The sequence below is a fragment of the Diceros bicornis genome, chromosome 7 (assembly GCF_020826845.1).
Source record: "Diceros bicornis minor isolate mBicDic1 chromosome 7, mDicBic1.mat.cur, whole genome shotgun sequence".
Taxonomy (NCBI): Eukaryota; Metazoa; Chordata; class Mammalia; order Perissodactyla; family Rhinocerotidae; genus Diceros; species Diceros bicornis.
The window spans coordinates 27,546,911-27,561,646 of record NC_080746.1 but is presented as its reverse complement, the minus strand read 5'-3'; the positions used below and the strand labels follow the sequence as shown (position 1 = coordinate 27,561,646).

The 14,736-nt window shown below is 38.8% G+C and overlaps 2 protein-coding genes across 6 annotated transcripts in view; one reads left to right on the top strand and one right to left on the bottom strand.

Moving 5' to 3' along the window:
* The window catches only part of LOC131408477 (protein NPAT), a 49,402-nt gene extending 40,615 nt beyond the window's left edge, over positions 1–8,787 (bottom strand). Inside the window, exon 1 of the mRNA XM_058545280.1 lies at positions 8,647–8,787. Coding sequence (XP_058401263.1) covers positions 8,647–8,683 — 37 coding nt within the window. The 5' untranslated portion in view covers positions 8,684–8,787. The remainder of the gene's footprint in view (positions 1–8,646) is intronic.
* A 267-nt stretch (positions 8,788–9,054) lies between these two features.
* Positions 9,055–14,736, top strand: part of ATM (ATM serine/threonine kinase) — a 124,670-nt gene continuing 118,988 nt past the window's right edge. For 4 of the 5 annotated variants that reach the window (XR_009220769.1, XM_058545275.1, XM_058545273.1 and 1 more), the window contains exons 1-5: positions 9,055–9,236; positions 9,637–9,817; positions 12,994–13,095; positions 13,180–13,292; positions 14,256–14,401. Coding sequence is in view for 4 of the 5 variants with exons in the window: in XM_058545275.1 (XP_058401258.1) it covers positions 13,024–13,095; positions 13,180–13,292; positions 14,256–14,401 (331 nt within the window). In the remaining variant the exon portion in view is untranslated. Of the gene's footprint in view, positions 9,237–9,636; positions 9,818–10,586; positions 10,632–12,993; positions 13,096–13,179; positions 13,293–14,255; positions 14,402–14,736 lie in introns of all 5 variants that reach the window. The other variant, XM_058545274.1, reaches the window with a different exon arrangement.

Genomic DNA, 14,736 nt, shown 5'->3' with positions numbered 1-14,736 from the left:
CAGCCAAAGGACTTTGGCTACCCAAAGTAGCCAAAACAATCTTGAAAATGAAAAAGGTGGAAGACTCATACTTATGAATTTCAAAATATACTACAAAGCTACAGTAATCAAAGTAATGTGGTACTAGCATAAGGACAGACATGCAGATCAATGGAACATAATTAACAATCCAGACGTTTATGGTCAATTGATTTTTTAAAAAGCTTGCCAAGTCATATCAATGGGGGGATAATATTCTTTTCAACAACTGGTACTAGGACAACTGGATATCCATATACAAAAGAATGAAGTTGGCCCCTTCCCTCACACCAAAATACAAAAGTTAACTCAAAATGAATCACAGACCTAAACATAAGAGCTAAAACTATAGAACTCTTAAAAGAAAACAGGTGTAAATCTCTGTTTTTAACCTTGAATTAGGCAATGGTTGCTTAGATATGACATCTAAAGACCAACCAACCAAAGAAAACAATAGATAAATTGAACTTCATCAAAATTAACAACTTTTGGGCTTCCAAGGATACCAGTGATAAAGTGAAAAGACAACTGATAAACTGGAAAAAAATATTTGCAAATCATATTATCTGATAAGGGACTAGAATCTAGAATATATAAAGAACTCTTACAAGACAATAATAACAAGACAAATAATACAATTAAGAAATGGACAAAAAGATTTGAATAGACTTTTCTCCAAAAAATATACAAACTGTTAATAAGCATATGAAAAGAGGCTCAACTTCATTGGTCATTAGGAAAACGTAAAATCAAAACCACAATGAGATAACATTAATTCATACCCACTAAGATAGTCAGAATTAAAAGACAGGCAGTAGTAAATATTGGCATATATATGGAGAAACTGGAAAAGTCATATATTGCTGGTGGGAATATAAAATGGTACAACCACTTTGGAAAACCATTTGTCCAGTTCCCAAAAATATTAAACATAGAGTTACCATATGACCAAGCAATGAAGTGGTTCTAGGTATATATCTAAGAGAACTGAAATCGTATATCCAAACAAAAATTGTACATAAATGTTCGTAGCAGCATTTTTTATAATAGTCAAAAAGTAGAAACAATAAAAAAGTCCATCAACGAATGGACAAACAAAATGTGTATATCCATACAATAGAACATTATTATGTCATAAAAAGGAATTACTACCTATATTTGTTACAACATGGATAAATCTTGAAAACATTACGTTAAATTCAGAAAGTCAGACACAAAAGGCCACACACTGTATAACCCCATTTACATGAAATGTCCAGAATAGGCAAATCCATAGTGACAGAAAGCAGATTAGTGGTTGCCAGAGGATGGAGAAAGGGAGAAATCAAGAGTGACTGTTAACAGGTAGTGGGTCCTTTTTGGGGTGATGGAAATGTTCTGGAATTAAGATAGTGGTGATGGTCACATAACATTGTAGATATACTAAAAATCACTGAATTCTACAGTTTGTTGTATGTGAACTGTGTCTCAATGAAAAAATATAATCCAAAATTCTTAACATAACATGAGGCTCCACTTGTTTTGCATGCTAATTTTCTCTTTAGCCTTATGTCTTGTCATTCTATCTCTCAAAACCAAACTGGTCTCCAATTCCACAATTTACGAACACTCTTATTTCAAGGCCATTGTATACTCTAGTCCCTTCACTTGGGCAGCTTATCTTTTCTTAGCCTAGCTAGTTCCAACTCATTCTTCAGGTCTAGTGTAACTATCAGTTCCTCAGAGAATCTTTTGAATCTTCTCACTATATACCTACTCCTATTACCAGACAGTAGATTCCCTTATACTTGCCTTTCTAGTATACGTATCTCAGTGCTGATATAATAGTTAATAAGTATTTACTAAAGCAATCATTTCTAAGGTCTCTTTCAACTTTAAAATTACAAGGTTCTACTCTTTTCATCCAAAACTGTATCTTAAGTAACCAGGCCCTACAAGTCAAAAAACTAATGAGAAGGCCTACAAAGTCATTATATATGAAGGTTATAAGAAGGAAAGGGCAAGGAAATTGTCATTCCATTTTAGGGAATGCCCTAGCTGGGATATGGGAACCAATTTACCACTTTCTACTCATAGTTGATGACTGAGTTTTCCAACCTCTTGCTAACTAACGCTAGAGGGAGAAACAAGCAAACAAACAAACAAAAAACCATTGTCCTTTTGAGTATGTGAAAGCATTCAGAAACCAGAAGAAATCTTTTATCTAAGATACTACTTCAATATCTTCATCATTAAAGATATGAAATCATCTCAGATGTGAAATTAGATGGATCAAAGATAGATTGCTTTTTCCTTCTTTTTAAATTTTTCACAAATAAACAACTGAATATAAAGCCCTATAAAACTATAGCTAGCTGAAAAGAAATCAGTTCTATGATTGGTTTTCTGACAATTACATTATTCGGAATAAGTCAGTTGCTACTAGGATTTCACGAATATAGAAGTTTAAAATGTGTATGAACCACTAGAGTCACCCTGGAATCAGGGCAGTTTGACCTTTTTCTTTATATGCTTCAAGATTTAGGGGCCAGCCCCGTGGCTTAGTGGTTAAGTGCGCGCGCTCCGCTACTGGCGGCCAGGGTTCGGATCCCGGGCGTGCACCGACGCACCACTTCTCCGGCCATGCTGAGGCCGCGTCCCACGTACAGCAACTAGAAGGATGTGCAGCCATGACATACAACTATCTACTGGGGCTTTGGGGGGAAAATAAATAAATAAATAAAATTATAAAAAAAAAAAAAGATTTAAGCTGAAGACCCCAAATAAACCGTCTCTTCTCATGGTGGAGAGTCTCAAAAGTACTAATTATCCCATATGTACTCATAACCACTTGGGACTTCTAACAGGTGGTGGTATGAAATCTAATTCCTTAAAGCAGATTTGCTTTTCTCTAGACCAAGCATTCTCAAAAAGAAAGACATAGCCACCAACGGGGTGAAAATTGGTACTGAGGTGGGAGGGGAATGAAGAAAATATCACTGTTTTTATGCAAAAATCACAGATATAGATACAATATATAAACAGTATATTTGTGACATTAAACTTTCATGTGGGGGGGGCAATAAGGAAAAAGTCTAGAAATACTCCTTAAGGGTGTGATAATGAAATAAAGGCTGAGAAACACTGCCCTAAACAGAATGCAGTGATATAGTTAACTTTACTCAGAAAAATATGGTCATCTGTGCTAGCATACCCCGGGGAATAGAATCACAGATCAGATCGTTTATGGCTTCTCATAAGACCTTATACTTTTGCACAGTATACACTTCAGAAAGCCTTGTTAAAAAGCTAGATTACTTCTATAACAAGTGTGTAAAAGTTATAATGGACCTTAAAATAGCAATATCTGAGATATATATCTTCTGCTTTTAAAAAAACATGCCCAACTTTGGGCAATCTACAGTTCCCATTTTAGATTAGACTTGATGTATTTTGCTTTACTTTCATCCTAGAAGTTCCAAAATAATGCAATAAAGTAACAGTTGATGACTTCCATATTCATTATTACATATATAGTTAGCCAGTTATTTGCCTACAAAAAGCTTATTTATCAAGTATCTGATTGTAACCAATTCTCATTCAGAATAGGTCAAATTGTAGATACAAATTATTCTAAATCTAAAATGTCACAATGAAAATACAAACTAGGGACCAATTATCTGTTATCATAATAATAATACAAATAATTACTCTTCAATCAACGTTAGTTATTGTTTCTCCTTTTTACTCCTAAAAACCACTTTAGAGTAAAATAACTATATATTTTGTGTAAACTTACTGACAAGGATGTTCCAATAGGTAAGAAATAAGTTTCCCTTTTTCTTAATACTGTCTTCTGCCTGCTTTTCAGTGGAGGTAGTAATGAGAAACAAATAGACCGAAGGGGAAACATAAAACGAAAAAGAGAAGGAAAGATAAAATCCTATATCTAAGGTATTCAAATTGTAGAAATTGGGATGCCCAGAGTCTGCTTTCTCTTCTTCCTATTTATAGAGAAGGAAAGATAAAGAGAGAGGTGCCTGATGAAAAGAGCAAGAGACAGCAAATCCCCCTACCTGAAAATATCTCCTTCACATATTTTAATAATTTCCCAGAAATATCAGTGGTTTAATGACCTTAAAAAAATGTTAAATAATTCTTGGGAAGACAATTTATGGTGCCTTACATTACTAGATCCACAAATAACAAAGACAAAGTCGCTGTCTATAAAGAAGTTATGATCTACTAGGACCCAGAAGATATATATGCAAATAACTATAATACAAAGCAAAGGTGGTACAATAGAACTTACTTCATGTGAGGATAGGGGCTAGAGAAAGTATTACCAGACTTGGGGAAAATTATGCATGTTTCAAGGAAGAGGTGAGTCTTGAAGGATGATTGGGGAATTCCAATGAAGCTGATGGAAAGCATACAGGGAGAGCATGTTTGGGGAACATGCCCAGTTTGGATGAGAACAGCTGGAGATAGAACTGAAAAGACAGAACAGGGAAGGACCATAAAAAGTAGTAAATGTCAGCAACAGCATTATATTTTTATGAATAAACAGAATAAGAATAAATAGAATCTGAATAACAGAAAACAGAATAACAGAATCTGAATAAATGATAGATATTATTCAGTAGACAAAGGGGAATGTCATGATCACAGTTGCACTTTGGTAAATATTTAACAAATATCTATAATGTCTTAGTGATATAAAGGTGAATAGGACTAGGTGCTCTTAATCTTTCAGGGTGTGCCAGTCCTGGTTCTGTTCGTCTTCAAATCTATTCTTCCTCTTTCCCCTGCTCTGCACTGTATGACAGGAAACCTGACCCCAAGCAAGCAATGTTTCACGTCAGCTGGCTTCTGGCTGAGTTCAATCAATGGGAAGCACCGGTGGGAGACTGGAGGGCAGCTGGAAGAAGCCACGTTTTTCCCTCCCATTCCTTCTCTGCCTTGGTAGAATCTCTTCTACAACTACTGCTCCTTCACCAGACAACTCTACCTTCTATCTTCCACACAGTGAGCCCGGCCTCTGGGTTGCTTCGTCTCGCACTGTCCTCCTAATTATCACAGTGGCTTCTTGCTTTGCTACCCTCTGAGTTGTCTCATGTAAGCGGCTTGTCTTCTTAGCTTTTCTATCACCAGTGTAACTAATTCCCTCATTAAATCCCTCCATGTTAAATACTCAGATTGTTTTGTTTTTCTGAATGGACACTGAATCAACACAGAAAGGAACAAACCTATTTAGGAATCTAAAGAAAATTCTGGATCTTTGACCCATAAAAATGACTCACTTGCACATAAACCTTTATAGATAGTTTTGGGGGCTCCCAGAACTCTCAAAGCCTGTCCATTAATCCCAGATTAAGAATACTGAATAGGACACAAAGGTGAGTAAGTTTCAGTTTGTGAAGATGAAAAAGTTCTAGAGGTGGTTGATCGTGATGGCTACAGAACAACGTGAACGTACTTAATGCCATAGAACTGTACTCTTAAAAATGACTAAAATGGGGGCTGGACCGGTGGCACAGTGGTTAAGTTTGCGCAGTCCGCTTCTGGCAGCCCGGGGTTCACAGGTTCGGATCCTGGGCGCAGACCTACGCACTGCTTATCAAGCCATGCTGTGGCAGGTGTCCCACATAAAGTAGGGGAAGATGAGCATGGATGTTAGCCCAGGGCCAATCTTCCTCAGCAAAAAAGAGGATTGGCAACAGGTGTTAGCTCAGGGCTAATCTTCCTCACACACAAAAAATGACTAAAATGGTTAAATTTTGTTTATGTATATTTTACCAAAAAAAAGTAAGTAAACACACAGCTACAATAAAACACAGTAAGGGTATAACAGAAGTAATGTACAATGCTACAGGAGCATTTAATGAGAAAGTAATAACTGTACCTGCTGGAAAAAGTTTCAGAGATTACGTCTGAACCTTGAATACAAGTGTACTAAGAGAGGGAGAAAAACACTGCATGCAGAGGGAACAGAATGCATTAAGAATATTTGGAGAAACTGCAAGTAGTTTGGTATGCCTGGAACACAAGGCGGATGTTGAGAAGTTGAGATCGAGCTGGAGAGGCAGGTAGGATCAGTTCCACAGAGCACCTTGTGGGACATACTGATAAAAAACAAACAGATGGCCAGAGGCAATAAACAACGCATTGATATATTCTGGCCTGCACAATATTTAAAGAAATTCCAGTAAAGGCTGATTAAGAGGAGTAGTGAGGTGCAAAAGTCAGTGCAGTATGTTGAAGAATGAAAGGTAGGTGAGGAAGAAGAGTACTAAATAGAGTTCATTGTTATTTGAATAAATTTGACTTGTGAAAGGGTGACATAGAGCACGAGACAGAATGTGAGGTAAGGTCTAGGAAAGTATTTTGGGGGGTGTGTGTGTGTGAAAGGGCAAAAAACCTAATTATATGAACTCTAAGGGGAGAACTTACTTCTTTATTCTCAGCATTTGGGACAGTGTATGGAACATACTAGGCTCCCAAAGATTTTCTGAAAGAACATTATAAAGAGAAGGCGCCAACAACAAGAGAGGGGATGAAGATGGGGAGGGGGTACTGACAGAAGAATCATGAGCAAATAATAAAATTAATATTTTAAGCCACTAAGTTTCTCTATGTACTGATATGAACTTCAAGGTATATATCGCTAACTGAAAAAAATAAGACGTGAGTATGAGATTTGCTTTTTTTGTATTATATATTCTTTTGCACAACTTGAAATTTTTGGTTAAGTGCACAATTGTTTCAACTTTTAGAATAGGAGGTGTAATGTGACTGCTTTAGGCAACTTTTTGTAACAGTAAACAAGATAAATTGCAAGACTATATGAGAAGCCATGACAAAAGTCCAAAAGAGAAGTAATGGGAGGTATATTGCTAGGATTGGTGACAATGACCAATGAAATGTGAATGACAAAGAAGAACTTTAGGATAAGAAAAAATGACTCTGGAGTTTTCACCCATCAAAAAAAGAGTAGGAAGTCAAGTGAAGCAGCTGCTTTGTGGAGAATAAATTCACAAGTCGGTGTGAATTATTCCAGTTAGAAACTCATACTCTTTCTTAAGACCAGTGTTGTTAACTGAGGGTGATTTTGCCCTCCACGGAACATACTGGCAATATGTGGAGACATTTTCATTGTCACAACCAGGCAGGGGTGCGGCGAGGAGTGGGGTCCTACTGGCATCTATCGTATATAGGGCAGGGATGCTGCTAAACATCCCACAATGCACAGCACAGCTTCCCCATATTAAATAATTACCTGGCCCAAAATGTCAACACTGCTGAAGGTGAGAAACCTTGTTGAAGACTATGGTTATTAAAACAACTGGATTACCAAACTACCAAAGCTCAAAAATTCTTAAGTAAACAATATGCATGGAGTAAAAAATAAAGTATGTCAATGTTATCATGAACATTGTGAAAGTCTACTTTCAACTGGTTTCAATATAAGCCTAATAAACATAGAAATTACAAGATAGCCAGCTTTTTCTCAGATACAGATGTAGGTTAACAGTTGATATTCAGTTTTGATAAAGTGGGCAAAACATTAACCAAACATTAACAAAATGTTAGTTTAAACTTAAGTCATTAGTTTCTCCAAATATGGGTAGTGGAACCATTACTCTAATATTTCCTGCAAAAGGTCCTTATCAAGAGCCCGTGCACAAACACCATTTTTTTGGGACAGGGCTGAATATTTAAAAAAGAAACAAGACAAACAGGTTTTTCTAACGATAAAATAATGTAGTAACGGCTGTGTATACTACAGGCAGTTTCTTCACAGATGTTTACCATTTACTTTCAGGGGCATCGCATACGATGTCTGCAGACCACTGGCTCAGGTTTTGAGCTTTATGTGGCTCTCGTTCCCAGCAGTACAATCCTCTCTATTCTTTCAGGGGACAAACAACAAAACCCGTTTCCCACACAGACAATACACTCTGACAAGTGGCCCGTGGAACTAACCCTCCTCAAATGTAGGAAAAACTAACTAGGACTAGAAAACGTTCAAATGGAAGGCATTTCCTCAGTGAAATTTCTTGCTAACCAAAAGAATAAGAATGGCTGCTGTTTTAAAATACGCAACTGGCATTTCAAACCTCTACACTGGACGACTAATGGCGGGGGGAGGAGGATGGAGAGGGAAGGGCACCCCGCTTCGTCCCAAATTGGTTGTTCTAAGGGCGAGTTATGAGAAGGGCGTCAGGAAGGTCTTTCTACAAAGCTGGGTGGCTGCGGAAGTCCTTATTTTTCCTAATTTGGTCCCAGCTCTGACAAGGGAAAGTGCGCCCACGGTGCAAAAATACGCAGTCCGTCCGTCACGTAGACAACCCTCCTGCAGGGGTCCCAATTAAGTGTGCAGGCCTGACTTTCCCTCGGAATCCGGGCCTCAGGTGTTCTCTTCCCTCGCCACGCAGCCTCCGAGGAGAGACTATCCCCCCCACCTCCCCACAAAGAGGCTCAAACTGCCCGAGCCCCCTGCTAAAGGAGAATCACCGCCAGTCTGAACTTGTCGGCGGGGAGGCAAAACCCCGAAGCTTCCCCACCCAGGGAAAACCTTTGGCCCCAAAGGTCCCTTCGTCCTGCTTATCCTGGCCCAATATCCCTCCCTTCCGCGTCCGCGCTTACCCAATACGAGCCGGGCTACGTCTGAAGGTAGCAACATGATCGAAGCCGCAGAAGGAACCACAGTAAGAGACAAGACTCAGGTAAAAGGCAACACAGCGACAGCTCCTGCGCCGCATCTCCCGGTTCCAGTGGCGGCACTGAACCCGCGGCAAAGTGTCCCGCCTCTTTCGCTCCACGCCAGCCAATCACTTCCGCACGACAAAGAAAGGCGCCGAAATGAAACCCGCCTCCGTTCGCCTTGGGACTGACGTCATTTCCGTCCTCATATTTGGAGGGGTGGGGCTGAAGGGGGCGAGGAGGTGGGGCGCAAGCGCAGAAGCAGGAGCCAGAGGGCGAGCCCCAAACGCAAGGTCGCTCGCCATTGGTGGGCAAGGCGCAGGCGCGTTTCCTTAGACGAGCCGAATGTTTTGGGGCAGCGAGTGTTTGGAGCGGACTGGCGCGTGATGCTTGGCGCGCATGGGCAGACGCGCCGCATGGTCTGCCTTACTTCTTGCTCCCGAGTCGGAAGCTGCGCGGTCAAGCCAGGTTTGAACCGGAAGCGGGAATAGTGCGTGGACGCCTGGATCGAGCTGCTGTTGCCGCGGGGGACGGTGAGTGGGGCGGGGATTTAGGCTGCAGCCACCGCCGCCCCCAGAGATTACAATTTGGCCACCAGAGACCAGCGATAGGGGCGCGAAAGCCACGCAGTGGCTTCTGCGTGGGGGAATTCAATCGTATCCGAGCCGTTCTGCCCTAGTCCCCAGTCACCCAATCTCATGCGCTCCTCCAGAGCGGCCCTTTACTCCTCTCCAAACCACGTCTTTGCCGGCCTCCTGTCCTCATCGCTTTCTCCCGCCCTCTCTCCGAGCCCTTAGCGGACTTGGCCATGAACCTTCTTCTAAATGCCCTGAATTGAACCCCCCCTGCGCGTCCCCTTTCCCTGTCACTTTAGAGTCCAGATTTAACTAGATGACGTGACTAATCATCCTTTTTTCTCTCTCTCATAATTAGTAGTTTTAATCAGCGAGCATTTGTTGAGGCTTAAACTACCGTCGCGTGGTTAAGAGCGTGGGCTCTGGAAACACACTGCTGGAGTTCGAAAGGTGACTGTCTGTTATGTGACCTCGCCGTACGGATGTGATAGCCTTGCGTGTGGTCAGAAGTCAGGAGCGTTCGCTGCTGTTTTTACCAGGTACAGATAAGTAAAAAGACTGTTACAACTCAGGGTGATAATGTGATGGAAGAGTACTGTGATGGTAGAGGAGTGAATGAGGTTCTGTGGAAATTGAGCCTGGAAGAATCAATTTAGTTCGCAGTGGGCCCTCGCAGTGTTAAATTGCTCTGGAGGATGGTAGGAGCCTTCTAGACAAGGGAAAATGCATGTAAAGGCACAAAGTGTAGAAGGTTCCTGAAGCTCAAGAGTGAGGTTTGGCATTGAATAAAATAGATTTGGGTATTTTCAACATGTTGAAGTCATAGGAATGGATGAGATCACACTGGGAGAACATAGAGTGAGAAGTAAGGAGACAAGGATGTTCTTTCAGGTGTGGGTGGAAGAAAAACCATCAAAAGAGACTCATGAAACCATCAGAAAAGGGGGCCGCCCCGTGGCTTAGCAGTTAAGTGCGCGCGCTCCGCTACTGGCGCCCCGGGTTCGGACCCCTGGCGCGCAGGGTCGCACTGCTTCTCCGGCCATGCTGAGGCCGCGTTCCACATACAGCAACTAGAAGGATGTGCAACTATGACATACCACTATCTACTGGGGCTTTGGGGGAAAAAAGGAGGAGGATTGGCAATGGGTGTTAGCTCAGAGCCGGTCTTCCTCAGCAAAAATGGAGGAGGATTAGCATGGATGTTAGCTCAGGGCTGATCTTCCTCACAGAAAAAAAAAAAACAAACCATCAGAAAGGGAGGGAATAATGATAATTGCTAACATTTATTGAGCATTTGCTGTGTTCCAGGCACTGTGTTAAACATGTACATGAATCCATAGATAACTCTTTGAGGTAGATTCTAGTGTTGTTTTTCATCATTGAGAAAACTGAGGTTTAAAAAGATTAACTAACTTGCCCAAAGTTATACAGCTTGTAAGTGGCAGGGCCAGGATTTGAACCAGTACAATCTGGCTACAGAGCCCACACTCTTACCACTAGTAAAGAGTGGCATGCCAAGGGCAGAATTATATCCAGGAAGATGGGATGTAGGCATCCTGGTCAGATTCTACAAAGGGATCGACTTAGTTGAAATCTAAAAAAGAACATTGAATTTGTCAATTCAGAAGCTGTTACTTAGCAAATATGTATTGTTTCAGTTGCATGTTGGCAGTGGAACCTAGTTAGTTCTGGATTCATGTATTAATTGAATTCAGCTTTATCTGGTGACACTTACTCTAGCTGACTACTCTCTAGTTCTTTGGTCTTCTCTCAGTTCCTCCAATATACCATGCACTTTTCCATCTTAGGACCCTCTGGCTATGCTATTCTACTTCCGTAAAATGTTGGTCCTCTAGCTCTTTCTGTAATTGGCACCAGTTCATTCAGATCTTGGCTTTATTGTAACCTCCTCTGAGATGTGTTCTCAGTTTATCAAAAGTGGTCCTCTCCGTTGTTATTATATATTTGTTTCCTTTGAGTCATATATCACAATTTGGAGTTATACATTGATTTATCACTATACTTGCTTATTGTCACTCTCCCTCACTAGTTATGACTCCACGAGGTTAGGATTTGTGTCTATTTAGTTCATTATATGTTTAGCTATCCCTAACATAGTACCTCAAACACAGTAGTTGCCTAGTAAATATTGTTGCATGTATCAGTGAATGAATATCTCCTGTTTATATAGATAATACTGAACTGTTGTGTTTTCTTGAAAGCAATCAATGTTTGAGAAATGGAAGGAGGAAAAAACAAGTTCAGAAAAGCCACAGCTTAAAAAAAAAAAAGTTTAAGGCTGCCTCTTCCTGCAAGTATCACATGCTCAGTAAACATGCATTTTTTCGCATTACAAATAACGTCTTTAGTATATTTAGGAATAAAGATGCCTGCTTTTATGGTGCTTTGGATATTGCTAAGGTGTTTTCATTGGCTAGAATTCCAATTTTATTTTCCTTATTGACTCAATCAAGAGGGCTTTAAACTAAGATTAAGCAAGAAGGGGGAAGAGTCTTAGATAAAACCATAAGGAGTGGAAAAATAAAAATGACAGTACATGTACTCCAGAAGTATACAATCAAATGAAAAAAATTATCAAATACATAACAACCTGTAATCTACAGCAGAGTAAAGGAGGTTTTAATAGGGATAAAGGAGTCAGAACAACCAATGAATACAAATGGACAAGAGAATTAGAGCTATCTGCCAATGAAATAGATAGTTTGCTCTCACTGAGAGTGAGGGATTTCTTCTTTTGTAGGAAGATTGGACATGATCTTTCAGTTCCTCCCAATTTTAAGATTCTGTGAGATTAAACAAGGGCAGAGAAACATACTTGATCTTGAAAGATTGAGTAGAATTTGTGTGGATGGATGGGAAAAGGACTTTCCCCACCATTTTTCCTCTTGAGATATGTGCTCGTGTAGGTATAATAAACATTTATATGTACATTTTTTCTTTGTTTATAAACTAATAAAAATGAAGCTTCTTTGTAAAAAGGTGCAGAAATACTAAAACAAAATGCTTTTCTTGTAAGATTTTTTTTTTAAATTAGGGTTTGATCATGTCAGAAAACCTAACAGCAGGAGGGCTACTGTGATGGCATTAAGGCATAGTAAAATATAGTTGACCTTTGACATTTGCAAGGGATGTCGTTATAGCATATAATTTCCTTCATTTCCTTTTAAAACAGGAATATCATTTTCCTCCTAGTTTTATGTATTGAATGAGAACCGTAAAGCCAGTTGAGTGCTAGGCAAGACTTACTAGCTCTGATAACCTCCTACATATCCATTCCAAAGCATAAGCAATTTAAACTTTTGCCTCAGCAAACTGGCAAGTCACTAAATTTAAGAAAGGATGCTTTTAAATAGTTCAGCCAGTCAGTGTTAAATCCTTAAGTGCTCTTTTCCGTATTCTTTGTCTGACGGTCCTCTATTCATCTTTTATGTTTCAATTTAAATGTCATGTTTCATAGAAGAAGTCTCAACAATAAAGTAAATTATACGTTTCGTATTTTTATTCTGCTGCTGCACATGAAGCACACATTTTCGTGTTGAAGTTTTGTTATGTTCTAGGAAAATATCATTTAAATATGGAAATGTTAAGAAAAATCATTGTGCCTTTGATCACAATATGATTAGTTGTACAGTTAGATCTAACTATGTATTAATACCAGTCTGAAATAATTTTATATCTATATGTTTTTTTACAGGCAATGATGTGTTTTCTGAAATTCTAAACCATGAGTCTAGCACTTCATGATCTTCTTATGTGCTGCCGACAACTAGAACATGATAGAGCTACAGAACGAAGGGTAGTAAATTACTTAAATTTAATCTTTCCTTGAAACAAGTGTGTGATTGGTAACCCATTGTTATGTTCTTTTTTTAATTTTCAGAAAGAGGTTGAGAAATTCAAGCGCCTGATTAGGGATCCTGAAAACATTAAACATTTAGATCGGCATTCAGATGCCAAACAAGGGAAATATTTGAATTGGGATGCTGTGTTTAGGTATCCATTCTAATTTTTTTACTGTGTTTTTCTCTTTCATTTTTATGTCTGTATATTTTATGTCTCTATATTATTTTTTTGTATATGTAGGGCTTATTTATCTTTGCTCCCTGTATACGGGTTGTGCCTTGCATTTGAAGTTGGTGCTTAATATTTATCTGAAACATAATTTTTAAAGGATGTTCATATAGAAAAAGTTAACATTTTTAAATTGTTTGCTCAGTAAAATGTCTTAGACATATTTTACTCAAGATTAGAGAGAATTTCTTTCATATCAATTAGTTCATAAGACTTTATTTAAAATGAGAGAATAGGATTGTTATAACAAGTGCTTTATTATTACTTCGACATCTTTAAATATTGCTCTAAGTACATTTTATTTTTTAGCTCTTATTTGGTAATAGACTGAGTGTTACAGATTTCAGTGTGGATAACATGAAAAATGTATGCTTCTTTTCCTCTGGTTAGTTTATTTCAGATACCACAAATATAGTTATTAACTAAAGATGAATACTATTTTGAATAAGCTGATCAGGTAAGCCAGATATGCAACTGACACTTCCAACTAATCATGAGTATCTTCGAGGCAGGCTTCCTTTAAAGGCTAGAAACATTATCAACTGCCTAGGAAAGTGGTAGGCCATGTACAGAATAACAGAAAGAGATGGGCAAGACTTGACAGCCCTTAATAGCATTGCAAGCTTTTAGTAATAAAATGAGAAAGCAGGCAGTAAAGCAATAGAAAATTGTGGAGGTTACAGATAAAGAGCTTTGTAGACCAGACTTTTAAGTGGTGGTGTGGGGATTAGGCCTCAAAGAAATTTAATTGTTTCAGTTAGCTGGTACATTGAAGCAATGTGGCTTAAAAGATGCTCTTTATGATGGCATGAAGGGCTTTTTGAAACTATTATAATAATTTAAGCATTTAATGAATTTCTGAAATTTTATTTTGTTTTCTTGAAGATTTTTACAGAAATATATTCAGAAAGAAACAGAATGTCTGAGAACAGCAAAACCAAATGTATCAACCTCAACACAAGCCACAAGGCAGAAAAAGATGCAAGAAATCAGTAGCTTGGTCAAATACTTCATCAAATGTGCAAATAAAAGTAAGTGCTGTTATTTATTATAAATAATTAGCTTGATAGGTTATTGTTGCATGAGTTTGTTCTGAATATGGTGAGATAAAAGTTGAGTGCTAACTCTAATTTCTAGTACATATAATGAGTTTCATACTATAGGTTCAAATATTTGGAGGAATTCATGTGAGCATGGAATGATAGAATCTCAGGGTTGAAAGGATTAAAAATTATTTCAACTACCCATTCTTCTTGGATCCACTCTATATTTCCCTAGTACTTAGGTAGCCTTAATGATTAAACTTACGTTTGAGGCTTTCCTGTCTCCTTTTGTTACTGCTTCTACCTTCTGAGATAATACAGAA